General features: G+C 50.9%; 9 protein-coding genes across 9 annotated transcripts; 6 read left to right on the plus strand and 3 right to left on the minus strand.

The window, feature by feature from the left end:
• Nucleotides 1-333: 333 nt before the first annotated feature.
• Nucleotides 334-6,743, plus strand: MIND_00144700 (Multidrug resistance-associated ABC transporter protein; the record flags this gene model as incomplete). Its single annotated transcript, XM_037358374.1, has 35 exons — nucleotides 334-543; nucleotides 593-1,170; nucleotides 1,225-1,532; nucleotides 1,588-1,798; nucleotides 1,848-1,903; nucleotides 1,950-2,071; nucleotides 2,121-2,127; nucleotides 2,174-2,346; nucleotides 2,396-2,509; nucleotides 2,559-2,565; nucleotides 2,612-2,703; nucleotides 2,748-3,134; nucleotides 3,184-3,214; nucleotides 3,264-3,319; nucleotides 3,368-3,436; nucleotides 3,484-3,535; nucleotides 3,584-3,628; nucleotides 3,680-4,236; nucleotides 4,290-4,302; nucleotides 4,355-4,390; nucleotides 4,435-4,566; nucleotides 4,610-4,671; nucleotides 4,719-4,800; nucleotides 4,849-4,901; nucleotides 4,950-5,063; nucleotides 5,113-5,160; nucleotides 5,209-5,336; nucleotides 5,390-5,612; nucleotides 5,661-5,717; nucleotides 5,770-5,786; nucleotides 5,838-5,977; nucleotides 6,025-6,311; nucleotides 6,372-6,494; nucleotides 6,546-6,586; nucleotides 6,641-6,743. 35 exons carry the CDS (start codon nucleotides 334-336, stop codon nucleotides 6,741-6,743), a joined length of 4,734 nt encoding a protein of 1,577 aa, XP_037226284.1.
• Nucleotides 6,744-8,741: 1,998 nt separating this feature from the next.
• Nucleotides 8,742-10,959, minus strand: MIND_00144900 (Malic enzyme; the record flags this gene model as incomplete). Its single annotated transcript, XM_037358375.1, has 13 exons — nucleotides 8,742-8,881; nucleotides 8,933-9,091; nucleotides 9,146-9,451; nucleotides 9,499-9,794; nucleotides 9,849-9,905; nucleotides 9,961-10,128; nucleotides 10,178-10,265; nucleotides 10,315-10,405; nucleotides 10,451-10,582; nucleotides 10,629-10,658; nucleotides 10,706-10,806; nucleotides 10,851-10,888; nucleotides 10,934-10,959. The coding sequence occupies 13 exons, from the start codon at nucleotides 10,957-10,959 to the stop codon at nucleotides 8,742-8,744; spliced, it is 1,632 nt and encodes a 543-aa protein (XP_037226285.1).
• Nucleotides 10,960-13,116: 2,157 nt separating this feature from the next.
• MIND_00145000 (PKS-ER domain-containing protein) lies at nucleotides 13,117-14,405 on the plus strand (the record flags this gene model as incomplete). The annotated part of the gene is made up of 4 exons (XM_037358376.1): nucleotides 13,117-13,267; nucleotides 13,318-13,609; nucleotides 13,660-14,053; nucleotides 14,100-14,405. The coding sequence occupies exons 1-4, from the start codon at nucleotides 13,123-13,125 to the stop codon at nucleotides 14,403-14,405; spliced, it is 1,137 nt and encodes a 378-aa protein (XP_037226286.1). The 5' UTR covers nucleotides 13,117-13,122.
• Nucleotides 14,406-16,652: 2,247 nt separating this feature from the next.
• Nucleotides 16,653-17,882, plus strand: MIND_00145100 (FMN-linked oxidoreductase; the record flags this gene model as incomplete). Its single annotated transcript, XM_037358377.1, has 5 exons — nucleotides 16,653-16,935; nucleotides 16,992-17,087; nucleotides 17,139-17,460; nucleotides 17,507-17,638; nucleotides 17,690-17,882. 5 exons carry the CDS (start codon nucleotides 16,653-16,655, stop codon nucleotides 17,880-17,882), a joined length of 1,026 nt encoding a protein of 341 aa, XP_037226287.1.
• Nucleotides 17,883-17,938: 56 nt separating this feature from the next.
• MIND_00145200 (RBP11-like subunits of RNA polymerase) lies at nucleotides 17,939-18,553 on the minus strand (the record flags this gene model as incomplete). The annotated part of the gene is made up of 5 exons (XM_037358378.1): nucleotides 17,939-18,069; nucleotides 18,125-18,174; nucleotides 18,222-18,248; nucleotides 18,305-18,402; nucleotides 18,452-18,553. The coding sequence occupies 5 exons, from the start codon at nucleotides 18,551-18,553 to the stop codon at nucleotides 17,939-17,941; spliced, it is 408 nt and encodes a 135-aa protein (XP_037226288.1).
• A 308-nt stretch (nucleotides 18,554-18,861) lies between these two features.
• MIND_00145300 (uncharacterized protein) lies at nucleotides 18,862-19,310 on the plus strand (the record flags this gene model as incomplete). Its single annotated transcript, XM_037358379.1, has 2 exons — nucleotides 18,862-18,960; nucleotides 19,008-19,310. 2 exons carry the CDS (start codon nucleotides 18,862-18,864, stop codon nucleotides 19,308-19,310), a joined length of 402 nt encoding a protein of 133 aa, XP_037226289.1.
• Nucleotides 19,311-19,607: 297 nt separating this feature from the next.
• On the plus strand, nucleotides 19,608-20,821 carry MIND_00145400 (J domain-containing protein; the record flags this gene model as incomplete). The annotated part of the gene is made up of 4 exons (XM_037358380.1): nucleotides 19,608-19,721; nucleotides 19,768-20,134; nucleotides 20,188-20,630; nucleotides 20,684-20,821. 4 exons carry the CDS (start codon nucleotides 19,608-19,610, stop codon nucleotides 20,819-20,821), a joined length of 1,062 nt encoding a protein of 353 aa, XP_037226290.1.
• A 275-nt stretch (nucleotides 20,822-21,096) lies between these two features.
• Nucleotides 21,097-25,597, plus strand: MIND_00145500 (DUF2235 domain-containing protein; the record flags this gene model as incomplete). Its single annotated transcript, XM_037358381.1, has 11 exons — nucleotides 21,097-21,339; nucleotides 21,392-21,513; nucleotides 21,563-21,642; nucleotides 21,688-21,740; nucleotides 21,796-21,836; nucleotides 21,887-21,924; nucleotides 21,976-22,048; nucleotides 22,099-22,449; nucleotides 22,504-22,707; nucleotides 22,764-25,367; nucleotides 25,417-25,597. The coding sequence occupies 11 exons, from the start codon at nucleotides 21,097-21,099 to the stop codon at nucleotides 25,595-25,597; spliced, it is 3,990 nt and encodes a 1,329-aa protein (XP_037226291.1).
• A 190-nt stretch (nucleotides 25,598-25,787) lies between these two features.
• Nucleotides 25,788-27,069, minus strand: MIND_00145600 (uncharacterized protein; the record flags this gene model as incomplete). Its single annotated transcript, XM_037358382.1, has 2 exons — nucleotides 25,788-26,705; nucleotides 26,752-27,069. The coding sequence occupies 2 exons, from the start codon at nucleotides 27,067-27,069 to the stop codon at nucleotides 25,788-25,790; spliced, it is 1,236 nt and encodes a 411-aa protein (XP_037226292.1).
• Between the last annotated feature and the right edge of the window lie 752 nt (nucleotides 27,070-27,821).

Raw genomic sequence — 27,821 nt, forward strand, 5'->3', positions numbered from 1 at the left:
GCGGCATTGTGAAGCTCGTTTCGAGTCATACAAGTAATACTTCCTGATCGTAGTTGCATGCTGATGGTTGTCAGTGGACAGTAAAATCTCAAGATCTGAGTCTCCCACAAGCGACCGAGTAGGTTGCTTTTGGAACATAGTAGTGGAGGGCTCGAGGAATCATCATTGCATATGGTGTGAATTTTGCATGAAGACTTGTGTGGGGCGAGAACAGAGATTCGAATCCAGGGTCAACGGTCCACGTGACTTCGGAGTTCGGCTGCGAAAACTTTGACTTATCTTGCGCGATGAAACCAAATTTACGCTCGTTTCTCTTCTTCTCTCTTCACCTCCATGCTTTACCAGCTTGAGATTGCGTCAGCTCTCACCGGCTGCGCAGTCATCAGCGCCGCTTGCTTGTACCTCAACTGGCCGACCGAGGGCAAGATTCAGCTGCCAGTTCATGTGGACGATGATGACGGTGGCGAAGACCCTTTCGATGTGACGAGAGCAGAGGATGTCATTGACGGTTATCCCATAGAGGCAGAAGCATTCTGGCGAAAGGTCCGTTAATTTTGACCTATCCCATGCGGGACACTCAAAAGACATACAGTCCAAACGGCGCAAATTTTTTCTCGCCCTGCTCTTCGCGGCCGTGACTGGGCTTCAAGCTGCCAGCTTGGGGCTTTCCGTCTTTCACAAAGAGGAGAACAGCCAAATCATTACCTACGCCCTATATCTCGCATATGCGCTTTATTCATTTGGATTCGCTGTGTTTGCGGTCAAGGGGAACGATGTACAGTCCAATTCGGAGCGAATTTGGCACTTGTGTGCGCTCTCGACGATTCCTGCACTCTCCCTGGCTTTCATAGCTATTCTACCCAGCAACACTATTGTGATTTCCAGTAACACGATTGACCAACTATGGTATGGCGTTTTGGCGGTGTACATTCTCGCCTCCGTAGTCTCATGGACAACGCCCCTCGGACCAGCGCTTCACTACCCACCCGACGACATTTATTCACCCAAGACGGTGGCCACGTTAACCAATACCGACCAGGAGAACGTTACAGGCGTTGTGGGCTGCTCACCCTGGGACATGCTTTTCTTCTCTTATACCACCAAAGTGGTCATGCTAGGCAACACCGCCGAGAGCCTCGAAATTGCGGACCTTCCTATCGTACCTGGGAGGTCCGTGTCTTGTCGTTCAAATGATTGATCTTTGTTGATTTACTGCCCAACCAGCATGAGAGCCACATACAACTACTCGCTCATGAAGACGGCCATGCGCACGATCAAACTACGAATTGCCTCATGGAAGCCAGCTGCAGGATCTGGTGCGCTGTTGGCCTATCGCCTGCTGCGCCTCAATGCCTGGGGTCTCTTTGCCCAATTTACACTCGCAGCCACCGCGGCGGTTCTCTTCTATGCTCCACCATTCTTCTTGCGAATGCTTCTCGCATATCTCGAAACGGATCCTAATCGGGAAGACCCAGCATGGGGCTGGGTATGGGTCGCCTCGCTCTTTGCCACGAATGTAATTTCTTATCTACGTGCGTTCCACCCTCCAGTTTGTCTTTTCTTTCTACTGAATTGTCTGCCCTTCAGTTACCGGTCAGCTGTGGTCTCTTTCCACGACTACTTTGCAAGTTCGCTTCCGCATACAACTCAACAGCATCCTATACGCCAAGACGCTGGTCCGCAAGGACGTTGCGTCTTCTGCATCTACCCAAGCGAAGGACAAGGATGAAGAGACAAAGGAAAGCGACAAAAAGGACGAGGACGACTTTTCTTCAAAAGCCCAAATCATGACACTGATGTATGCGTCGGCTGATTGTCTAACCCGTCGAGTTGACACCCCGATTTAGGACCACCGACGTCGATCGAGTCAGCGAATTTGCCTGGCACTTGTTTACCCTGATTGGTGGGTTCAAGCCTAATTTGCTGCAACAGTGGCTTACGATAATTAGATTCGCCCATCGAAATCGTTGTTGGTTCTATATTCCTCTACAAACTACTAGGTATCTCGTGCCTGTTTGGTCTCGCGGTAACCTGCTTGTTCCTGCCAATGAATCACTTCGCCGGGAAAGTTGTGAGTGGTAATAGACAAAACCAAAGGACGTCACTTACCGTTTTATTAGGTAGTTAGTGAGTATCACATTTCTTGTTCTTCAATGTCGCCGAACCTCTTCAGATGCTCAGGACAATCTAATGAAGGCACGGGACGAACGAGTTGCGTTGATGAACGAAATTCTCGGCGCTATTCGCATGCTCAAGTTCATGGCATGGGAGCGAAGTTTTGAAGCCAGAGTGTTGAAGATCCGCGCAAAGGAGCTTAAATATCAGAAGCTCAACTACACTATCGAGGTAAGACAACCTTGATTCGGCTTCCGTCTTATCCTTAATGCATTCACAGGTCCTGTGGAACGCGATTTGGAATGGATCACCCATGTTGGTGACATTGGTGTCATTCTGGCACTATGCGGTCGTGAGGAAGGAGGTTTTGACCCCATCCGTTGCTTTCACTTCGGTATCTTCATTATTTCTTTCCCATGGGAAACTTTTTGACACTATTTTAGATCATCAGTAGGTCCAACCAGCAACTTTTTCGACCGGCATTCATTCGATCCAGTCTTCAACGAGATGAAATTTGCCCTCAATGCTCTTCCAGAAACCTTGATCAACATGCTTCAATCACTAGTCTCCTTGCGTCGTATCGAGAAAGTGAGTACATCCTTCTCACGTACACCATTTTTAACATTTTGCAGTACCTTAATACTGCAGAAGTTACCCCTGTCCCGCCACTCTCTGAGCAGTCTTCGACAATCGCTTTCCAGTCATGCACGGTCACGTGGCCTCAAGATCGTAATGCTGCCAGTGCAAGTGCGACACCTTCCGCCGCATCGACGCCTCGTCACAAGTTCATTCTCGTGGATCTCTCTTTGCAATTCCCCCCTGGCCAGCTTTCACTCGTTTGTGGCAAACTCGGGTCCGGAAAAACTCTGCTGCTCTTAGCACTTCTCGGGGAAGCGGATATCCTCAGCGGCCAGATGCTCTGTCCTCGATCGCCGCCCAATGCGCTTGCGGAGTTCGCCGGAAAGACGATATCGAAGGAGCAATGGATTGTCTCTGGCATGTGCGCATTCGTTCCACAGGTGAATCGTATCAAGCTTTATCAGTTTCGTCTGCTCATTTCTCTCTAAGGCTGCGTGGCTACGAAATGCATCAATCAAAGGTAATAATGATCTTGATCTTTTCCGCACAACTCAGTGCACTCTTCACAGAAAACATCCTTTTCAATCTGCCTTACGACGAAGAGCGTTATCATCTCACGCTTGAGGTCGTTCTACTTTCCAGGGTTGGCCATCCAGTTGCTGATCAAAATTAGGTCTGTGCTCTGGTCAGTGACCTAGAGATTATTGAGGATGGCGACGAAGCGGAAATTGGCGAACGAGGGGTATGTTTCGATACTACGTCCTAGCATCCCGCTGACCCGACTCGCAGGTAAATTTGAGTGGTGGCCAGAAGGCAAGGGTATCGCTAGCCCGCGCAGTTTGTTAGTTTGGCATGTCTTGGCATCTTCACTGCTAATGATTTCGTATAGACTCTCGCGCATCCATCCTCCTCTTAGATGATGTTCTCTCTGCTGGTGAGCTGTCCGATGTATTGGCTCGGCGCTACTGAGTTGATTGATTTCTAGTCGATGCGCATACCGCTCAGCATCTCTACAATAACTGCCTTCGAGGGGAGCTGATGAAGAATCGGACGGTCATCCTCGTGTCGCATCACGTGCAACTCTGTGCACCAGGTGCCGCCTACATCGTTGCACTTGACAATGGACGAGTCCAGTTCAAAGGGGACAAAGACGCATTCCAAAGTTCGGGAGTCATGAGTAGCTTGGTGCAGTCGACGACTGCAAACGAAGAAGATCAAACTGAAGCTGCGATCGAGACTTCCATCGAGGGCAAACCTGAAACCGAAGCCACCACCTCCACGATCCAAAACGCCATCAACAAAAAGGATGCCAAGGCCCCACGGAAGCTCATCGAGGAGGAGAAACGAGCCGTCGGACGTGTGGCACGGGATGTTTGGGCAACCTACATCCAAGCTTGTGGCGCCAGCGGCTATTGGGCAATCTTTGTGTTGGTTTTCGTTGTCGCGGCCCTTGGACCGGTGGTGGAAAACGGCTGGGTCTCTTATTGGTCACGAGATGACGGGTCAAACTCCGCTGTTTACTATATCTCCATCTACGCTATCGTGAGCAGTGAACGGTTCCTTGAATGTCTTCATCGGTGCTGATGTACCTCTAGCTCAGCACGTTAGGTCCGGGATAGACCCCTCTACACTGACCAAACTCATATTGACATTTTTCAAGGTTTGATTCTGACCACCGTGAGATGGTTTGTGCTATGTGAGTTGTGTTGTTCACCATTGAGCCAGGCTAATCATGATCAGACCGGGGATCTATTCATGCCTCCACTGTGTTGTACAAACGACTACTTGAAGGGGTGCTGTTTGCGAAGATTCGTTTCCACGATACTGTCTCGCGTGGACGCGTTTTGAATCGCTTCGGGAAAGATTTTGAAGGTATAATCATGTGCTCTCCATAATTTCCATCTCATTTCTCTAGGCATCGATAGCAACCTGTCCGACAATTTTGGTCGTTCCACTGCCTACTTGATTTCTTCGATTGTGAGCTATTTCTTAGTGTCTTTTCTCTCCTGCTGATTCAGCATCAGACCACCATCATTGCCATCAGTGTTGTTGGCGGTGTTCCGTTCATTATTGCGTCGATCCTCACTGGCATCTTTTATTACAACGGTAGATCATTTCATCCAGACCCGGAACCGAACCTGATTATCTTCCTAGCTGCGAAGGTCTATGGTCAGACATCACGCGATATGCGACGACTAGATTCCGTCGTAAGCCTCTCCATTAATTCGCACGACAATTATTGATAAACTTCAAAGACCCGTTCGCCATTGTACTCGATGTACTCGGAGACGATTGCTGGAGTTGCTATTCTCCGAGCATTCGGGGCATCGTCCAAATTCCTGCGCGACATGCTCCGTTGTGTTGATACCGTATGCACCATTCGTCATGTCGCGCCACCACATCCTCTGATTTGCATAGAATTCCAACCCATACTACTGGATGTGGGGTGTCAACCGGTGGCTCAGTGTAGGCTTCTTACCCGTGCCTCATCATCCACCACCTCATCAACCATAGATTCGCTTCAACATTCTCTCGAGTGGCATCATGGGTGCCATTGCATTTGTTGCTGTTTTTAACGGAGGGATTTCGGCCGCTTTGGCTGGCTTTGCCCTTGCCTTTGCTAACACAATTACCAATGACCTGTTCGTTCCCCCATCTACGGGCGTTGGGTTTCGTAGCTCATGTTGTCCGACAGGCTGTTTTTGGTTCGCCGGTTTGTTGGCCTGGAGCAATCAATGGTAACTCCGATGTCCCGAACCTCATCGCCCGCGTTAAACATCTCGCAGGTCGCACTTGAGCGTGTCAAAGAGTACTCAGAGCTTGATCGGGAAGCACCAGAGTTTGTGGAGCCCAGACCAGACCCAACATGGCCGTCCACAGGGGCTATCCGTTGCGAAGATCTCGTCATTCGCTACGCGGTAGGCTGCCATTTCAGCCCACATCACCGTCGTTTATTCCAGATATAGCCGGAGTTGCCGCCTGTTCTTCATAACCTCAACTTTGAAATCAAACCAGGAGAAAAGGTATATCAATTGTTATACTGTTTTTTTAAAAAACCCATCCATCATTGAATAGGTGGGCATTCTAGGAAGGTATGATTGTCCTAATTTGGTTGCATGCCGCTAAAAAACCAATTTACATAGAACCGGTTCCGGCAAGAGCACATTGGCGCTATCTTTCTTCCGCTTCGTCGAACCAACTGAGGGAAGAATTGTTGTTGATGGCCTAGATATTTCCAAAATTGGACTGAGTGATCTGCGTAGTAGGATCACGATCATTCCTCGTGAGTTCAGCGTCTCTGGTAGGCAGGAGAGAGCTAATTATGAACAGAGGACCCAACAATTCTGAGCGGCACTCTCCGCTCAACTCTCGATGTTTTCGACGAATATCAAGACGCCGACATCTTCGAGGCGCTTCGAAGAGTGCACCTTATCCCCTCGTCGACTTCTGAGCTGCCGGAAAATGAGGAGGACCCAACAACGGTCAATGTTAACATGTTCCGCAATCTGGACTCGGCCGTTTCGGAGGGTGGCGAGAATTTCTCAACGGGAGAGAAACAGTTGCTCTGCATGGCTCGCGCAATTCTTAAACGCTCGAGAATCCTCGTCATGGATGAAGTACGTACCCGCCAAGCTCAGGGCTATTTTCGCTGCAGGCTAACCGCTTGTGTCTGTCAGGCCACGGCAAGTGTGGACTACGCAACAGACGAGCTGATTGGGCGGACCATACGGCAAGAATTCGCGGAGAGTACAATTCTCACGATTGCCCACCGTCTTCGGACTGTTATTGACTACGATCGGGTGGGTGCCATCGCGTGGTCGTGTTTGCGGCGTCTGACCCAACAATACCAGGTGATGCTTCTCGACCAAGGGAAGATCGTGGAGTTTGACTCGTAGGTCGTCGGTGTTTCTTGGCGGGGTGGATGCTGATGGGTTTTTTTTTGCAGTCCGGGTGTTCTTTTGAAAAATTCCCACTCCAAATTCCACGCACTGTGCAAAGCTACGGGCAAGCAGGAGTTTGCGACACTGAAAAAACTAGCCGGGATATGAAGGATAGATCTAATAGAGATGACGCGGTTAGCAACCAGCGTTGGCCAGCAAAGACTCTCAGGCACTGGCACCTGTCTTCAACTATTGACACCGTGGTCCGTTCGTTTGGGTAGCACCAGCTGATGACTGACGAGTAATAATATCGACTGCTTTTGCGCCGGAACCCCGGTTATTTTGGAGGCTACTTGGAGAGGCCGGCGAGCGGTGCCATGCAGGTCTGCTCCCAGAAACGGTGCCAAGACAAAGGTAAAAGTTGTTATAAGACCCTTTAGATCGTGCGCAAGGCCGAACGCCACGAGCCTTGCTATAACCTCCGCGGATGCTGATCAAGCTGGGATCAAGCAAGTCAGGCTCTGGGAATGTAGGAGTTAAAAGGTACCCAGGCCCGTCGAAACCGCTTCTGAGTGTTCGCATTCTTGCCCCCTTCATTCTTCACCAGGTCGACGTATGTGCTCTTGCGTCTGGGTGTGGGCTTCTTTCTGAACTCCGTTGTTCGCTAGGTCGACGCGTCTGACATGCCGCCTGGGCTGGTCCTCAGAGGTGCGGTTTTTCGTTGCACGATTTTTTGAGGTAACTTGCGCAGGTCAAGGAGATGCTGGTTTTTCGTCCTTTATGGCGCGGCTTTCGGGTTGGTGGTGGTCGAGACGCGACAACGACGACGACAGCAACAGCGACAAGAAAGGCCCTGGCTTCCGTAAATTCAGGAATAACAACAGTGGGAATGGCGGGGGCGGCGACAACGGGGGAGGCAAAAACTCGGACAATGACCGTGGGGATAACAGGTCGAAATCTGGCGGCGGCGGTGGCGGGTCAGATGACGGACCGGACGCTAAGGACCCAGAAAAATCGCCAACGCCATCGCCAACACCCAGCCCTCAGAGTCAAAGTCCGAGCCTGCCCGTTTCTTCTGCAACTGTGAATGGCGCCAAACCAGGGCCCACTGGCGGTCCTTTCCCGGGGCCATTTGGCTGCTTCCCGGGCCAGTGCATCCCGGATAACGACCCCCGGGTGCACTACTCGCCGAACTGGTCAATCGAGAGTCTGCCCTTCTTCCAAACCGCCCACCAAACAGAGACTGTGGGCTCTACGTTAACGCTGACATTCAACGGGAGCAGCATTACCGTCTTTGGGTCTATACCGTCCAGCAACTCGACCCACCCGCCGCCCACTGCTGCATACGCTATCGACTCCGCATCGCCACTCGCCACTGCAGAGCCTATGGCGGCCCAGCAGGTCCCCAACCAGCCCCTCTTTTCCGCCACCCATCTCTCCGCTGACCAAGAACACACCCTGTTCTTGAATGTGACCTCCGTTCAGGCAGCTTCGCCCTTTTCTATCGACTACTTCATCGTCACTCCTTTCGGCTTCCCTAGCGCATCCTCCTCTGGCACTTTGGGCTCCTCTGGCGCTGGCGCAACCGCGGTTGGCGGTAACCGGGCTACTTCGAATAGGGCAGTTGGCGTACTAGCCGGTGTCCTGAGCGCCATTATATTCGTGCTGATTGGGGTACTCGGCTTTCTCGTCTTTGTCCTGCGCGCCCGTCGAAAGCGGCAGCAAGAAACACGCAGTCTCGCAAGTTCGTCGTTTTACCTTATCTCTCTTGATCTAATCGCTGATCTAACTTACGTAATCCCAGGCTCTCTTTTCACTCGCACGGAATCCATCCTCGGGTGGTCGCGCGTCCCCTCTTTTCGTTCGAATTCGCTGTATCCCTTCCAGCACGCCGAGCCAGGCACCAGTATATCCCAAAAGTCCCTTCGCGCCGAGTAGACACTAGGACGCTCGTCTTTTCGTCGTTGTACCCATTTGTTCCCTCTGTGTATTATTATACGCGTTGTACCAGTTCCAAAGCAGGGAATAGAAAGTCTACTGTAGAATAGTTGGCCAACATCATATCGCCCAAACTGGAGCCTTGTTCATCATTATTATGCAAGCTATATGGTTCTAATGGAAAGCAAGAATCGAGAGTCTACTGTAGAAGAGGTATATATAAAGTACTCAGGGATTCCACATCTTGCTCGTGACAAAAGCAAGCAGCTCGCTGTCGCTCATGCGACGCAGGTCGGCATTGCGATCCACACCAGCAGTTTGGGCAGCCCGGATGACTTGCATAGCAATGAACGCACTGATTTCGCGAACTGCAAAGGAATCAGAGAGAGCAGCTGGAACGAAGGAAAAAAGAAACGCACTGCGCTCGATTTGGGGGTAAAGCAGGTTCATGTCCTCCTCCTCTGGGGTGAGCGAGTTCGCCAGACCAAGTGACGAAGCCTCCACCATCGAGTCCGTCACGCTTGAGCAGCGGGCAAGAATCGCGCCGAGGCCCAGACCCGGGAAAATATACATATTGTCTGAAAAAAAGGGCCGTCAATCGCGGGACAAACTCGGGGACTTGTATGGCTTACTGCCTTGGCCCGGATAGAGCATTTGACCGCGGTGCTCAAGCTCGTGGAACGGCGACCCGCTGGCAAAAAGAACTTTGCCGTTCGTAAAGCGGACGGCATCTTCAAATGTGCACTCTGAAAGTTTCACTGGGTTGCTGAGCGGGAAAATGATGGGCAGGGGGTTGAGTGCGGCCATAGTCTGGATAACATCTGGCGAAAAGGCACCCGACGTAGTCGAAAGACCCATCAGGGCCGTTGGCCTAACATATTCAACGACATCGAGCAGGTTTTTGATTGGTGGTCCAGTATAGTCCGTTCGGGCAAAGTCTAAAGCAAAAGTCAGGTCACCAAAAGTGGATGTGGAGAATACTTACATTGCTTGTGCTCTGCGAGCTCGCCGCGAGAAGCATACACTAAGCCCTGCGTGTCGACGAGGTAGATGCGGTTACGCGCCTCCTCCTCTGAAAGACCTTCCAGCGTGAAGAAACTCATGAGTTGCATAGCAACACCGACACCCGCGGAGCCAGCCCCAAAGAACAGAATACGATGGTCTGTGAGGGGTTGTCCAGAGGCAGCGGATGCCAAACGTGCCGCATTGATGAAGCCGGACAGAACAACAGCGCCAGTGCCTTGGATGTCATCGTTGAACACAGGGTATTGGTTTCGGTATCTGGGTTGCCATAGATTAGTACTTGAAAACAAGAATATTTGTGTTTGAACGTACCTCTCGAGATAGAGGAATGCATGATCGGTTGAGAAGTCTTCGAATTGAACTAGCAGTCTAGGAGGGGTGTTAGTATCAATATCTAATATCTACGATGGCCATAGCAACGCACTTTGGAAATTGCACGCTCATTTCGTGCATGAACTCGTCCATAAATTCCGTCATTTCGTTGGTGGGGACTCTTCGCTTCCGCATGCCCAGGTACAAAGGGTCATCCAAGTACTTCTGGGTGTTGGTCCCAAGGTCCAGACAGATCGGGATGGTGGACTGGGGACGGATGCTAGTGCCAAGTTAATTGTCCGAATGTAGCATGGACAATGTCAACATACCCTGCGCCAGCGACATACAAACTGAGCTTTCCAATCGAGATGGGCATCCCGTTGATTCCGAGGTCACCGAGACCAAGGATGCGAGAACCTAGGTAACTGGAATCGATACCTAAAAATAGGATTGACGACCAACGCACCATCTGTTACCACGCTGATGCGCGCATCGTCGATCTTTGGCCATGCACGGAGGACCGACTTGATTTTGCCCTTGTCTTTGATGGAGGCAAACTACAACAAGATGAGGGGGGGTTGGATGGAGGTGGAATTATGTACGAGGCCTTCAGGACGGCGGTAGTTGTGGCTGTATTCCTGGCAAGCCTGGCCAACTGTCGGGGTATATATGATAGGGGTAAATTCGGCCATATGTTTCAGGCAGAGGCGATAGAACATATGAGGATCGTGTTGCTACAGTGATTCAGCAAATGTTCGAACCATTTGAAAAGCATGCTACCTTCAGTGCGCTCAAGTAGATGTAACGTTCCTTGATGAGCTTCAGTACATGAGAAGAAGAGGTAAAACGTTGCGCACAATATCAGACACTTTGCCGCGAAGCTGGGTCATGCAACGAGTTTCGTGCACCTCGTCATCGAGTTCTGGGGGAGTAAGACCGTGTTGGGGCCTGGGCGGCGCTGAGAGACATTAATTTTTATAACTCGCACAAGCAATCGCGTACGTTGAGGAGCCATTTTGAGTTTTTGGACACCATTTTGCCTGAAGAATCATCAGAATAAGTAAGAGTGGATCGGAACAACGAACCAGACGGGAGTAAGAACAATAGTCATAACGAGAAGAATCTGGAGGAAAGGCGGTCTATGTAGTACACAGTGGGGGCAGAGGACAAATGAGATTGGTTAAAAGGAAAATTTTCTTAACCGAGTCGTATATATGTGGGTTGCTAGTGACGGGTGATGGTGAAACCGGATTCGTTGCTGCTTCCGCTTCCGCCCGCGGGATCAAAGGAAATCGCCATGATGTGGGGGGGAACGTTTCAGTCATGAATGGCCAGAGTCAAAACATCAGCTGTCTAGACACATCCGGCTGGCATCGTCTCTGTCGGCTAGCAGCAAGCTCCGGGGTCGACCCTGTTGACCAAAAACGCGGAGATGTGACTCTGAGTGACGGCAGGACGCGGTGAAAGGAGGGAGTCGTGGGGAGAGGTAGACGGGAGACCGAGAGCGCTCATGATTGCGTAGAAACATGATATCTTACCGGCTATGATTGTGGCTATCGCTATGGGCCAATAATGGGGACCAATGGTGGGCGGGACAAAGTTGGATCGAGCGGTCGTGGCCGTTCGGGAACAAGCCGAAAACACGGACCAACGATGTGACAGATGTGACAGTGTGTAGATTAGATTATGATACACAACATTTCCTCTTTGTGTGGCACAATCTGGGTCCGCAGAATCCTCATGTGCGCGGCCAGAACTTAGAAGCCGATATATGTAAGCATCAGTAAACAAAACTGTCGTAGTGTTCACGATAACTCTTCCTCTCTTGAAGAAGCTTGTGAATAACTCGTGCTAACGCACTGGATGGCCATAGATAGTCATAGTGGATTACCGCAGACTAGTAGACCAAGACGGAGATGAACACTGAGCAACCTTCGAGGTAATCGGACTACTAGCAGATTTCGTTGGGCTCACTGGTTCGCCCGGGAGATCGTTTGAAGAAGCGGACTAGCAGCCTGAAATCTGGGCCTTGAAGCATACCAAGCTTGTCGGATGGTTGCTGCCATTGACAGAAGAGTTGAAATACATTGCGCTTTGTGGAGAACAAACCATACTGACTGCCAGTGTGTGCGCGCCGAGACTACTCAGAGCAAAGATTCAAGACGAGGTAATGTGCAGTGCTTGAGACAGAAAGCCCATTTCAATGAGTCTGTGTCAGTGCTAAACTCAAGTGAGGGAGGTGGAAACTTTCGAACTTTGGCTTATCACGTCACGTTTCGTTGACCTCATTCATCACAGCACCATCAACTTGACTTCTACTTTCACCCTCGGCTTTGGCTGCAGGCCTCACCACGCTATTTTGTGCGGAATTATGCGACTACAACCCCGGGCAAGCTCATCCCGCCGTTTCCCTCACGTAGATATCAGTATTAGTGTCCGTGGTTATGACTCATCATCCATTCATGGTATCGGCCGCAAGCAACGTAGACTTGGTGTTTTTCGGTCGAAGAAGGCGTGTTCGTTTGGTGGCCGATCAAAGCTAGCTTCTGCCTTGTCGACCCTGCTTGGCCCATCTGGTCGCAGGGTAAACAAGACGGATGACGAACGACACACCCATCGGTGAATCAACGATGAGGCCCACAATTGGTTCAAAGCCTAACACAGGTTCCTCGTTAATTGCGCGGTTTTGCCTTCCGCTGCCTACGGCTATATGTATCCTTCGATTCCAAGACAAGACCGGCTGCAGATTTCTGTGATCAAGAAAGAGGGTCACTTCCATGAACCTGAACTTGAGAAGCCTCTTTTGTGGCTTCCGCGACGGCTCTACTTATGGGAATTACCGTCGACGGCGAATGTTTCGGTTGTTGAACACGCGCTCTCGGCTTTGCTTGTTCTGATGGAGCAACGACCTGGGCGCGTCAGGCGGTTGTCGCTGAACGGACCGACTCATCCCGGATGACAGTTGGGAGGGAAGATCAGTCGTCCACAAAAAAAAACAAATCACATCCCAGCCGTGCGATACTTACTGGTCGGAAACGTCACTTGCGATGTCATTTGGGAACGAAGCTGAGCGACGACGGTGCCAATGCGGTGAGAAATGAGCATTCGAACGAATGTCTCGTGGTGTGGTGCTGTTCGACTGTACCGAAACTTGTTTTATGGCTGACAATGCTACATCCGCATCACCGGTCCGAAGCTCCGTGCCCCCTCTGCAATAAAATGCACCTTGGATTTCCGGCTCAAGTCACCAATCCCCCCACCACTCCCGGTTCCAATGTCGCCAGTCGCACTCTCCTCGCAATTAGCCGCCGTTCTTCATGGAAAACGAGACCTCCGCCTTGAACAACGAACATTGTGGCCTCCTCAACACGGTTTCGCCCAAGTCAAAGTGCTCGCGACTGGCCTCTGTGGAAGTGATCGTGGGTCACTCCTCGCTGTCGCTACCGCACATTAATGCCTTTATTTACAGTGCATTACTACGCTCATGGACGAAATGGCGACTTTGTGCTCCGGTCACCCCTCATACTCGGGCATGAAGCGGCTGGTGTCGTGACTGCTGTCGGGCCTGGTGTGAAGGGGCTGAGCGTTGGAGCCCGTGTTGCGATTGAGGCGGGTATCATGTGCAACAAATGCTCGTTTTGTTCCTCTGGGAGATACAACCTTTGCAAGGACCTTCGTTTCTGCAGCTCAGCCAAGACATTCCCCCACCTCGATGGCACTCTCCAATCATACATTAATCACCCTGCCCATCTTCTCCACCCGTCAGTCGCCGTTTCTTCTCGTTTGCCTTTTTTGGCTCACGTTCCCCTAGTTTACCAGAAGCATGCTCGTTCGACGATGGAGCCCTCGCCGAACCGCTATCTGTCCTATTGCATGCCTCTCGCCGCTGTCAACTCTCCCAAGGTCAAACCGTTTTGGTATTTGGTGTTGGAGCCATAGGTCTGCTGGCATGCTCCGTGGCCAAATCCAAAGGTGCATCGCGGGTTGTCGCGGTCGACATCAATCAAGCTCGCCTGGACTTTGCCACATCCAACGGTTTCGCTGACGATTCATTCTGTTTACCTATGGGCGACAAGACAGACGACGCTCTGGGACGCGCCAAAGAAAATATTCAGGCAGCTCTCGACAAGTTCGGCGCCACCGATGGCTTCCACGTCGTGTTCGAATGCACCGGCGCCGAGCCGTGTATCCAGATGTCTGTCCATGTAAAATTTCCTCTCCAAGTGGCGGTCCTCTCTAACACCTTTTCAGGCCGCAGCAATCGGTGGGAAGGTCATGCTAATCGGCATGGGGTCTCGCAATGTCCTTCTCCCGCTCTCAGCTGCAGCTACTCGTGAGGTGGACCTCATTGGCTCATTCCGATATGCCAACACATACCCCGAAGCACTCGATCTCCTCGCAAGCGGCAAACTCGGTCCGATCAATAGACTCATCACCCATCGCTTCACTCTGAACGAAACTCGCTCTGCGTTCGACCTCCTAATACGGGGATTAGACGAAGAGAATCGCATAGTCATCAAGGTGGTCATTGGCCCCAGCGACGAGTCAACATCATGACCCTTGCCCCTCGGCCCAAAAAGTCGCCTTCCATCGAAGCGCGACATATAGAGTTTCTTCATTTCACGGACATCCATTGAATCCTTGTTGTATGTATACCACACGTCACAAAAATATATAGCTACCCTCAACTTTTTTGGTGCTTTCCGGTCCGGTCCCGCGTTGAGGTCTTGTCATTTTTAGCATCTCGAGTTCGCCGTTTCTGCTCTTGGGGCCAATATTGATGGCGTTCGAACGCGGTCCGCGACTTTCCGCAAACTAACAACCAGATCTACATGCACCAATTGACCGGCGGAGACTGGACAATGGGCAATGCAGGCAGACGGTAAGGAATCCGACTGGACAAGCACCTTCCCCAAATGACCGGACCAGGCACAGGATATGTGAAAGAACCAAGAATCGAAAGATATAGTATCCACGCGTATTCGGAGCTCGAATAGAATGCCCATTAGCCGAGACATGATAAGACTCCGCACACGAAGCGCCAGAGACCGCTTCCCAGTTGGCAACCGAGGTCACCGTCCGTCGCACAGAACAAGTTACAGTGCTAAGTGCGATCGCAAACAGGTTCAATGTGAGAGGAAGTTGGATCCTTCCGTTCATGCAGCCGAAAGATGGACATGGGAACGAGGGACGCTGTGAAGGAGGTAACTCTTCCCGCCTATAACTGGCGGTAAACTGACGAGTCATTGCAACAGGTCGAAGCCAGAGCATTAACGTCGCAACCAGCTATCTCCACGACTTGAGGAAAGTAAGCCTGGACCATAATCAAGGGGATTGCGAGACTCTTCAGGGCCCACGTTGGCAGACTGACGGGCACTCGAAATTGACCGTCAGAATTCGATCCGAGATAGTAATCTGCAAATTTAGGCGGTGGGGATCCGCTTCGGAAATCTGGGGAATGGGGAAGCACTTTGAAGGAGTGGTGCCATATTTCTTTTCGATTTTTTGAGAACCAGCCGACTATTTTGAACAAGAGCCCAGACCGGTCTTGCAGGTTTTGACTTGTGTGCCGATGGCGGAGAGTTCTGATGGCGAAAAAGTTGTATCTGCGACGGTTTTCGACGGACAGCAGGATGATGCGACTCTGCATACCAACAACGGGACCGCAGCATTGACACCTTCATCCAGAAATAACCCACCGAAAAAGATAAGCACCAAACGTTGATAAACCAACAAGCTACGAACACAAAATTAGCTGGAGAAGTTGCATATGTGACGAGACTGCGTTTTCGGCCAGTGGATGTTGGATGCATTCGATGAGAGTTTCGATGGCGAAAGTCGATGGATGAAAAGATGAGAGGCACATTGAGCACAGACATGTGGTCTGGCTGTTGGATTCTTCCTGTTCAAGTCTGTTCATCTATTAAGCTACTAAACTTGCGTTGACAGACAGTTGCAGACTTCGCCAGCGCGCCGGCCACTTGGGGCGGACCGGTCCACAGCACAACTCTGTGAGATTGAAGAACGTTCTAGACGCAGCGATTACATCCAAAATCCAGTGGATCTTCGTTGATGACTTTCTGTAGCCTGAGGATTCGTCAAGCCCCGCATATAAGCTTTGCTTACCAGACCTAACTTTTCGAAGGCCCATCGGAGCCCGGCTCGAGGACTACCGATATTCTTTGGTCCGACAACAAGACAGTACAGCCAGATGACTCTGATGAGTCGACTGTGTTGACACCGAAGGGTGGATGAGCCTGAACTTGTCACCAAGATTGTGGAACGCGTCGTGTCCTCCAGAATTCGCCATGGGCCCTGCCAGTCTGGAACCGATAAACATAGTCAGCGGGATACATCAATGTTGATAAGTTTCATGAAAACCCCTAAGAGAACCTTGCGGACATCATATTGTCAATGTGGATGCACCGGTAAGCAGCTAAAAACCGAAATGAAACCGTTACATAGGTATATGTGAGTATTTGAGTGGTCTGAGAAGGGTAGATGAACCAACGGAGTCGGTTCATTCCGCGTGGTTGACAATTAGCCTCGTTAGATGCATATGACAATCTACACCTACACGTGTATATGGCAGAGCGAGCTTGAGCGCATTGCACTTGTCCCAGTGCTTGTTTGGTATGGTGCAGAGAGGCTTCAACAAGTTGAAGTTGAACAAAACTTGAGTCAAGAGTCACGTGTGACAGTGATGCATAGTGTGATCGCATCACAGTATTCCTTCTTCAACCTTTCTTTGACCAACATTCAGCAACAGAATTATCGTGACAGTATTAGGCATCATCGAGAATAATGGAGCCCGGAAAACTATCCAGGATCTGCGCGCCAATGGTGAACCAGTCCGACCAGCCATTCAGGGAACTCGTTCACAGATACGGCGCAACACTTGCCTATACGCAAATGCTGAAGCCCGAGCTGCTGCTGGACGATCAAGACTACCTCGAACTCTGCTTGCGAGACTTGACTGCCAAACCACTCTCAGCAGACCAGCCCGTCGTCGTCCAGCTCTGCGGAAACGATCCAGAAACACTCGTGAAAGGTGGTCGGAAACTGCAGCAATATTGCCATGCGATTGGTACCATTTTTCTGAATCCCCTCTTATTCGTGAATCGACGGAATCAATCCGTGCAGACCTCAATCTTGGCTGTCCTCAGCAAGCTGCATTGGACAATCACTTCGGGGCTTATTTGTTGGGACAGAGAGACTGGCCGCTCGTTGAGGAAATAGGTAGGTAGCACGAGGTCAATAATGTTTTCTCGTCTAATAGGCTGCGTTCAGTTGCAGCGATGTCTAAATCGTTCGTTGTCCCTACTTCAGCGAAACTCCGTCTGTGCCAGCCCGCATTCAAGACGCTTGAGTTGGCAGAAAGGCTGGAGGCATGTGGTGTCTCGTGGATTACTCTACACGCACGCACCGTCTCCGCCCAGCGCAGAAGACACGGGCCTGCCGATTTGTCCCAGGTGAAGCGCCTGAAAGACAATTTAGGAGTCCCCATAATCAGCAACGGCAACGTTCGGACATGGGATGATTTGGAGGCAAATCTCAAGACCACTGGCGCAGACGGGCTTATGGTGGGCGAGTCCTTACTTGGAAACCCTTGGTGAGTATTTTTGTTGGCGACGGAGTCGTTTGTCAAGACGACCAAGCCTCTTCGCAAACTACACACCCGACCCGGTCGCCATCTCCCTCGAATACCTCTCCATCTGCAGGATGTATCCAGATGTAGCGACCGTTTCGACAATGGCAACACATGTCCGCCATTTCGTTGATTCTCAGTGGTCAGCTTTTACTTCGCGCGTACACACATGTTCTGATTTGCTATATATCAGCCATCGTCGTCCGTGGTACACCAAGTTTCGAACCACATTGGCCAATTGCCGGTCACTGGAAGAAATAGAGGTGCTCTTGCAGAACAAAGTTCAGAGATGGCGCGGACTGCGCCCGGAGGACGATGAGGAACAGCCCCCCGAGAGGGTTGCTGAAGCGGTTGAAGAAATTGGCGACATTTTTGCTCAGCCGTGATTTTGGGGAATACAAGAAACATACAATACTTTTGGCGAGTTTGAACAACTCAAACGCTAGCTCTTTTCCTCCCAACGTTCGTAGTCGCCTCCGTTGAGATCATCGACGTATTTTGTTTCGATGGTTGAGAAGAGTGAGTCGAGGTTGGAGAGAGCTTCGATAAGTGCTGTGAGGGACGATAGATTGTCTGTTTGGTGCACTTAAGAAAACAATGGGTACCATGAAAAAGCTCAGATACTCACCGTACATTTGGATTCGGACTTGAATGAGGTTTTCTGAAGGATGGGGGACGCTTGCAACACACTGAGCCGAAAAGCCAATGGTATGATATGAGCTCACCTATATCCACAGAACTCTACTTTCGGGCTGAGCTTGGCGTCAATGAGGCTGCATATGGAGGACAAGACAAGACGTGGTCGCACTTCTTCATGAGCATCCAACGAAGCGGGTTGCCGATAGTATGGGATTCGTCAAAAATTTGATAAGTTGCAGCAGAGAGATCTGGCGCTGCGCCCTTCATCTATTTGGGCACTGAGACAGAGGCTTGGCAAGGAAGCGAGTTGGCGCACAATGGTTACTTTTTGGGGGAGGTTGGCGGTGGACATAATTAGCAGATGTGGTGGCTGTGTCGTGCTTTTCTGTTCCTCACCTGCAACATCATGGCTCATCATGGCCAGCTTTTGTCTCTCCTTCACGTGGAACACCCTGTCTGAAGCCTCGAGATGCATACGAATACGATTTATTGTTCTGTCGGCTAATCGCAAGCTCAAGTCGGTTCGACAATGTGGGATCAACGGACAATGACTGTCACTCAAACAAACTTCGAATGGTCAATGCTTTCTTTTGCGTATAAAGCAACTCCACGATTCTACGACTTCCCACTCACTCCTCCTCCTATACCCCCTCATCTTCTACTCCACGACCAAATACTAAAAGGGCAGGCCCTCCACCCCGGCGGATAACGAACTACCAACGAATCATGTCTTCTTACGCCGCTCGCCCAACGCTTCCCTCTCTTCGCGCTCTCAATCTTCTGCCCGAGTCTCATCCTACTTGCTACGATTCATACGAACACATGGTATGTCTCCGACTCCTTCCTATACTCTCCCTGACCAGCATTATCAGACCCAACGCACATGGCAATCCCATCGACGCGTTTCGATGTCCTCTTCTACACGAACTCCGTCCCCTTCTCCTTCCGACGCGAGTACCCAATCGAGTCCTACGAAACTCACCTTGGTTCCCTGCGCTTTCGAGGAAGCTGAGGCGGTAATCGTCCTCCCACCAACCACCAAGCCCGGCAAGGGCTTCCTCTTGACTGGTCAATCGCTTGCTCAGTTACGGCTTCCGCAAAGGCAGTTGGCCAAGGAAGTCCGAGACAGAATGCATCCATATCGATTCTCTGGACCTCGTCGTCCTTCGCCTTGACCTCGAAGCGAACTCTCTACCGCTACTGTATTCAACCGCCAACGCCCTTGTATCAACCATACCTTTTGTATCATGTAGACATACTTCGAAGACACCTGTTTCATTAGAATAACAATCTGGGTTAATGAAATATTATGACGAAGGCAAGATGATACCCTGGAGGCTTCACTATTAGCAGTTGCGCATCTAGTCAGCTCCCCGGAAACTGATAGCCCAGAGTGAGGCTATCGTCGGCTTGGGTTAAAGCGATAAGATTGATGACATGATCGATGCCATCATATTCTGCTCTTAACCTTCATGGCGGAAATTGAGGTCAACCCTTACGATCTGCTGAGCCTTAACGACCAATGCACTGAGCAAGATATTCGGACAGCGTATCGACAAACGTCTCGCAAGGTCCATCCTGACCGTGTAAGTATGGATACCATATGACCAGTCATACTCTGACAATGTGTAGAACAGGAATGACCCAGACGCAGCAAAAAAGTTCCACGAGCTGACGCAGGCGTATGAACTGCTGCTAGATCCGTTGCGTCGTCTTGCGCTCGATGCCAAACTCCGTGCAAAGCATGCTCGCGAAGCTCGCTTCAAAACGTATGACACCAAACGGAAGACTATGGTGACGGAACTGGAAGAACGTGAACGGGCGTTCAAAAAGACGAAGATGGATCAGGAGGTCGATGAAGTGCGCAGACGAGAGGATAACGATAAGATCAAGGATGCTGGACGGAGGATGCGAGAGGAACGAGAGAATGCTCTTCGGCAAAAGGAAGTTGAGGCCAAACAGCCTCATCCGAATGATGAAGATGAGGCGCCGTCTCTCGGTACGTGTGCCACTTGCAGCTGGGGAAGGATTTGACCAAATGACTACTCGTAGACTTGCATGATACCACAGTCCGCCTCAAATTCAAGTTGTCTGCACATCCGAACCTTGCCGCGCCTGATGTGCTCTCCAACCTTCTGGCGCAGTTCGGCGCTACTGACTCTGAAGCTATTGTTGTCTCGTCGAAAGCGCCGAAAAAATCTCCTGACAAACCGCCAAAATACGTCACTGCTCTCGTGCCGTTCAAGCAGATTGGAGATGCTTTTGCGGCTGTGTGTGCCAGTGGACGTGCTGATCGAGGGTTAGATGGTGTTGAAATCGGCTGGGTTGGAGGGAAAGAGCCCGCGATTTTGGGGTGGCTGAAGAAGATGGGCAAGCTCTCTGCACAACCGCTCCCCAATACCACCTCTCCGCAAGCCCGAAAAATGGAAGCACAACTCCCCCAGACTGCGCCAAGTGCAAGAGGATCCGGGTTTTCGTCGTTCCCAGCTTCTTTCGTGAGTCAGACTCGGCTTCCATTGCTTCAGCAGAACTCATGGTTTTGTTGCAGCCAGAACTACCTGCTGAGCCTGCCCACGTGGCATCAGGTGTAGACTATGAGGCTCTGACGCTCATGCGACTTCGCCAGGCGGAACGCGAACGACTAGAGCGAGAAATAATGGAGCAAGAGGCTGCTGAGGGACAGTGAACTTGCGTTTGCATGTATGGACACAACGAATGTGCAACGAAGCTCTTGCTGACATTTTAACAAGTTCCTTATACGATGCCAAACGGACGTTGTTTGCCACGAGTTTGTGATGATGTTGGCCGCTGTGCCGACCAGGATTCGGAATGATCCAGTTTCGAACCCAGATAGAACCGCCCTCGCTCTTGCCTCGTGGCTGAATGGCCCAAATTAACATCTCAATGGAAGGTTGAAAAACGCAGGTTGTTTGTCTGTCTGTGGGCTGCTTTATTTTCTACATGAACTTTCAATCTCTTCCATCACCCCTTCCGCGGCTCAAACCTACACAACCGCCCGACGTCGTTGCACCTGGGCGAGCGCATTTATGCGGGTGTCGGTGTGTCGACTCGTGCTCTTGTGCTTGTGCATGTGCCTCCCGCGAACATTGTTCGTGTCGAGTTCCTTGTGGCGGCGAGTGCGGTAGAGGCTCCCGAAATCTTGTGGTTTCCCTCGACAGCGTGTCCAAAGCGGCCAAAAAAGAGGTCACTTTCATTGCCATTGCAGGGCCCACAAAATATTGATCCTTTATTGTAGAATTCAACGGTTCTGGAACTGCATACGCAGATATTAGTAGAGCCCAACGACAACCAGCTCGCTTATTACGACTCTGGTGTTGGCCATGGTCCGTCGCTCATGAAGGATGTGCTCTTCGCTTGGTCCGTATTCCCAGCGATATCCAAAATTTTGACTCAAAAAGTCCTCCAGGCGCCACAGAAAGACTATCATGAATGCATACCGCTGGCTGTGTGAGCATTATCGCAAGGGAGACCGGATATATTTGTTTGGTGAGAGGGTTTTTCCTTACCCTTTTTTTTCTCACCGTCGAGCAGGTTTTTCGCATGGCGCATACACCGTTCAAACCCTTGCTTCAATGATTGATATGGTACCAAAATTATTCCATGTTACCTATGGTGGACTGAGCCACAATTCTGCTTTAGGTCGGCTTGGTCGATATGGGAAACCAGCGCTTCATGAAAAGGTTGGTGTCTTAGGCCATTTCGTTCATGCCTGTTGTCAACACGATATCAGTGCATACGACATATTCAATCGAGCTCGAGATGGCCGAGGTTCGTGACAAGGGAAAAGATGACCATATGACCGGCTGATTTTCTTGGTAGGAGACGTCAAAGCAGCAGCAAAATTTCGATCAACATTTGCGCGCAAAGTTCAAGTGCATTTTGTCGGGGTTTGGTAAAACTACGGTTAATTCGATGCTGCGTTCATTTGACCTTTCTTTTTAGGGAAACTTCCCAGCCCACGATTGTCTTCGGCCAATGCCCGAAACCTTCAATGAAGTTGGCCGAACGTGTATGCATATTTCGACAGGCGCTTGCGTTGGACGAGGTTGGAGTAAAGTGCTCCTCGGTGATCACCCAGTCGCCAAACACTGCTCCGTTGTCAGCCCCGGTCGACAAAGGCGACACTGGAAGCGTGGAGACTAAAATAGGCTCGGAGGCAAGGAATTCCCCCACTCCCGGATCAAGAGTTCCTCGCAGGAGAGCTTCATCGTTGGCCTCCTCTCGTATGTCACGAACTGGCTCGACGGCGACGGATGTGAGAGAGGTCTGGTTCGCAGGAAGCCACAAAGAAATGTGCGCAGATCATCTCTCGGAGCCTTCATATTTGTGTGGCTAATGCAAAAGTAGGGGCGCTGGACTGAAACCAGATGCTGCATCCAACTTATCGTCAGTTCCGTTGTCTTGGATGGAGAATGAGGCGACGTCTGCAGGTCTCCGCCTTCGCTCTCGATTACGTGATTTTAAATCACAGTGGGATGCGTTACAAGAAGAAAAGCATCCTTTCAGCTCTCTGCGTCGGATGCTCCAGCCACGCAAGAGGCGAAAGCTACGGTAATCATTGTGTCACGTGACACATAATGCATCAAGCTCATTTTCCTCCTTTGTAGTGCTCAGCCAAGGACGATTTACACTGGACAGCTGTTACACGCTTCTATAGCATTTCAGAACAAAGACTATCGACCGCAAGCAGTGTTGGATGAAACCATTGCTCCGATCGACTGGGAGCTACTTGTTGGACAGCATCCACTCAGCTCGCCAGGCTCTTTCCAATGGGCCCTCACCTTTGGCGATCGACTAGACTTCAGCTTTTTCGACAGGCGTGCGATTCTTCAGGCCATGCAAGACCTCAGCTACCTTTGGAAAAGCAAGCCCAGTAAACGAGCTGGCAACGAAGACCGAGCGTCGTTTTTAATTGAACGATTATCATTCATGGCACTTTCCGGCCACTTGTGCGAGACATACCTTACTCTGCAGTCTCCGATCTGGAATGACGACCGAGAAACAGAGCTGGAACTCGCGGTCAAGTTCTTCCAACGATTAGCGGACAACCAACCGGCAGTATTCATCGGAGATCTTGCGGAAATCCTGGAAACCCAATGCCGCTTTGTCATCTCTCAGAACCGGAAGGCAAATCGCCATATCGATGTCGAGAGGCAGCTGGAGGAGGCCCTACGCTTGCGCCGCCTCGATACATCGTTCCCTGTCAATCGGCCGTTGCGCGCCTACAAACTTGCCGCATCTCTGGTTGCTAGCGGCTCTTTCATCGCCTCCCAAAAACCACAAAAAGCGCTCTTCTTTTTCGACGAGAGCGTGGAGGTACTGCGGCCGTTGCTCGACACCGACTTTTCGCTGTTGTTGCCACATCTTGTTCTGCTTCAGCAAAAGCTAGGAACGTGTGTCCAGAGTCTGGGTCACGATACCTCGGCTGTAAGAGTATGCGAAGCCGTCGTAGCGTTAAGTCGGGAATTGATGGAGCTCCATCCGCAATGTGGCCATGTTCTTGCGGCCGCTTTGCATGATTTGGCGTTCGGGTTTAATAGGATCCAATCGGCGCAGGAGCCTCATGCTGCCGATGAATGTGTGGGCCTTTATCGCTCGTTGGCTGATGATGATCCTCCTCGATATGCCCGATCATTGGCGGACGCGCTTCACAACTACTCCCGCCATCTTCTCCTCACCAATCAGATTGAGCAAGCACATGCTGCCTCTTTGGAAGAGCTACACCTCCGTCGCAAGTGGAAGGAATCCGACGGACTTGATGACTGTTTGGAGCAGCTGGCGCGATGTCTGATCGACATGGGGAAAGTCGATGCGGCTTTGGAGACCGCAGATGAAGTGGTCCAATTACGGCGGAGAACCATTCAGGACGAATCAAAACTCTCAGATGCCCTGCATGTCCAGAGTTATTGTCTGGCTTTGGCGTCAGGAAGGACCAATGATGCGTTGAATTTTGCTCGGCAGGCAGTGAGCACTCAACGCGGGCTGGCAAATAGCCCAACTAAATTAGCCATCTTGCTCATGAACTTGTCCGTGGGTCTTTCAGAAACCGGCAATCATGCCGAGTCCTTGCGGGCCGCTCAGGAAGCTGTCAAGATTCGGGCCGAAGGCTGGGGTGATGATGCGGACTGTGCATTATCTCTCGGTCGCATGGCAGTCTGTCTTCGGAATGTCGGCCAACTTGAAGAAACTCTTGCCGTTGCAGACAAATGTCTGGAACTTGTGGACACCCTTGTTATCAACGAGAACAACCCACAATGGGAAGCACCGCGAACGGAGGGCCAGTTGGCCGAGACTTTGTGTGCTCTCTCATTCTGTTTTGCAGATAGCCCTGGCCGGTCTGCTCTGGCACTTCAGGTTGCCTCCCAATCAGCTTCACGATTCCGAAAACTCCTTGCGAAAAGCCATTCGATGATGCTGGAAACATCGTTGCTCCGGGCTTTGGTTCAATGGAGTTTGCTGCTTGTTCTCAATGACCAGCAAGATGCGGCTCTGCGTATTGCTGTTGAAGCAGCACAGATAGGAGCCGGGTCCGTTCCGAAAGAGCTTTACGCCCACAGTCTCCTTCATTTGTCCACGTCTTTGTACGCCGTTGGGAAGGCCCAGCAGGCATCGGCGCCAGCGCAGAAGGCTGTCGACATTCTCCGGGAGCTAGTAGCGGAACATTCAGACTCTTGGCACTTGAAGGAGCAACTTGTGGATGCGCTTTTCAATGCGTCTCTGTATCCGTCACATCCTCCGTCCTTTACCGCGCTGCAGGCGATTAGGGAAGGTGTCGGACTACATAAAGTACTCAAGGCACATATCCCTAATCAGCGGTTCGAAAAGCGACTGGCAGATGGATTGCAGAATCTGGCGGCACGGGCTCTGTTGGCTGGTGAATATGATGAGGCTTTGTCGGCGAGTGAAGAGGCTGTTGGGATGGCCCGAGGGCTTGCGAATTCAAACCTCGTAAACGTGCTTTATACGCATGCGAATGTGTTGTGCGAGCAGGGAAGGTACGACGAGGCGTATAAGCTTGTGCAGGAATGTGATAGCATGGAGGGTGATTCCACCGTCGAGGCCGCAGCAGCATATATGTCGTCACGTGCACGATGTCTGCTTGGTTTGGCCAGACGTGCTGAAGGTGTGCGGGCCCTGATGGAAGGTATGCGACTGTATCGCTCGGCGCTAGAAAGCCCGCTGCACAGGTCTATGTTCGAGTCATTCCCTTGGTCTGCTTCTTTTTCCCCCTCCTATTTCCTGTCCTCACGATTTACCTAGGTTCCTCAATAATATGTTTGCCTGCATATCGGCGCTGGGTCGTACGAATGCTGATGCGTTGAACGCAACATCCGACCTCGTTGAACTGGCGCGTCTGTTGACGGAGAGCTGCTCCGGGGATGTGGACCATTACTTGAAGCTGGTGCTGGAATACCAGGTCGGCAGTTTGACTGGACATTAAATCATCTTTTTCCGACTCGTCCATGTGGCAATAATGTTGCATCTATGTATGTCCTGACCTCTGCACCCAATACATTTTTTGCATCACTGAAGGTGACTAGTGTGTTCAAAGTTGTCAATAGGGCAGCAAGGTTCTTTGATTCTGAATCTCTGAGGACACAAGATGATAATGCGCGGCATTATACCATACTCTAGTCGTTTTTCAAGTCGACACTGTGGACTCCATCTGGGTTCAACAACAAATCCACCTGAAACCGGTCATGCTCATGTTGCATCGCACTGCCCCCCTTGACACCCTTGTGCCAGACCAGAGTCTCGTTGAGATTCAACGGATAATAGGATGTACCATCAGCGCCCGCCCAATCAAAATCAATAATTTTGACTCCGTCGGTGGAAAAGAGGATGTTTTGGGGCCGCAGATCACCATGGACAAGACCACTCAGTCGCAAAATCTCCAAAAGTCGGGTCAGCTGCTGCCGACGCTCCCCGTTCACATTGCTTCCGGTAGTTTCGCAGATTGCGTCGATTTTGTCCATGACTACTAAGCGGAAATTGAGAGGGGTTGGAAGTGGGTTCAGATGTAGCAGCGATGGAGCAAGCTGATGTTTCGCAAGATGAGTATGAAGTGCCGAACCATACCTTGATGAAATGAGTTTGCACACTACGACACGGGGTTGTAGGTGATCGTCTGAAGTTGGCTTATACATCGCGTAGAACGTCCGCGGGTCTTTGGGGTTAATACGGGATTGATAGACGAGAGAGAATGCATCGTTAGAGCACATAGCTTCCTTGCACAAAGGCCAATATGTCGTGCTTGTTGCGGCGGTGGCGGTTCGATAATGTCTGCTGATCAGAACATTCAACGCATTTATACGTGTAAAAAAGAGGGCCAAGCGAAGGGAATGTTGGTCGTTGAGTTTGGTGCTTGTACCCGGAGGGCGAAGGTTAATGGACGCGACTCGATCATAAGACCATTCATATCTGTCCGTTGCCTCAGATGCACCGGGTTCAGTGATTCGGATGAAAAACGAGACTGTGAGGACGTGTCGCCGGATAGTGGTGATCACGGCTGGGTAGCTGAGCCCCCGTCGTTGAGGTAGCGATCCTTGCTGTAAGTCATCAAGTCAACGGTCATGAGATTGAATTGGCACATACACGCAGAAAATATTCTATGAATTTTTGGGCGCCTTGGGCCGCTTGATGTACTTCGTCCCCCTCACTCACGAGTTTGTCTTGATCATATTGGGTAACAAATGTGTCGTAAGTCATGTACCCATCGACTCGGCCTTCATGAAGGTTGAGGGGAGCGTTCACAAGCACTCGTCTGAGGGATGTTTTACACTCTGCAGAGTGAATTCCATCACTTTGGAGAGCGGCGATCTTGGGACGTATTGCCTTCTTCATGAGATTGTCATCAGCATGAAACGTCGTAGCTTCGATAGTGATAGCGTCTGCAAGTTTCTGTACCTTCATGAAATCTTCGGACTGTACGATTCGACATGGACATGAGAAGGAGAGCTTAGAAGAATTTTGGAGAAACCAGTAGGACACACCTCAGGAAAGAATGCGGCAAGCTGTTTATTGACTTCCGCGTACGATAAAGTTGATACTGGTTCAATGAGCGCGCGGGCCGACCAAAATGGCCCAAAATAGAAATCGGGGGGGGGGGAGCCCTTCACGTTGTGGTGTGCGAGAATATTGTTCGCCGTTCAAAAAGCCTACGGATTTGCGTTGCTCGCTTGAATAGCCAGGTCCCAGCTTCGCAGCAGCGCTCGGCGTGCTTTTGATGGCAATAGCGCGCGATTGAGGGGAAGGGAGGAATATACGAGGGACAATCGCCAAACTGACGCTACCACGATCTGGTGCGAGTGTTTCTATGTAGCCGGGTCTTGCGCAGCTTTGAACTTGCGTAACCGTTGCGATGAACTGGTCGTGCGACATATTTACGTCGAAACTCGGGCTCCAAGGGAACCCGTAGTATATTCGATACTCTGTTGGTTCCGCCCTCCACCAAAGAGGTAGCAGCGGGGAGACATAGGAGCCTGGTGGGAGTCCCTCCAAGCCCTGGAGGTCACAACCAAGGTTCCCGCTCTTTTCAGACCAGAAGATCAGAAGAAGGATACGTAGTGTTGCGAGGATGCCGAGGACCCCTGATTACCAAGAGGGACAGTTTTTTGAAAGTTTCGACCAAGGTTGGACCAGAATCCGGACAAAAATGTTGGATG

Source organism: Mycena indigotica (assembly GCF_014461135.1).
Source record: "Mycena indigotica strain 171206Taipei chromosome Unknown Mind.scaff0001, whole genome shotgun sequence".
Lineage (NCBI taxonomy): Eukaryota > Fungi > Basidiomycota > Agaricomycetes > Agaricales > Mycenaceae > Mycena > Mycena indigotica.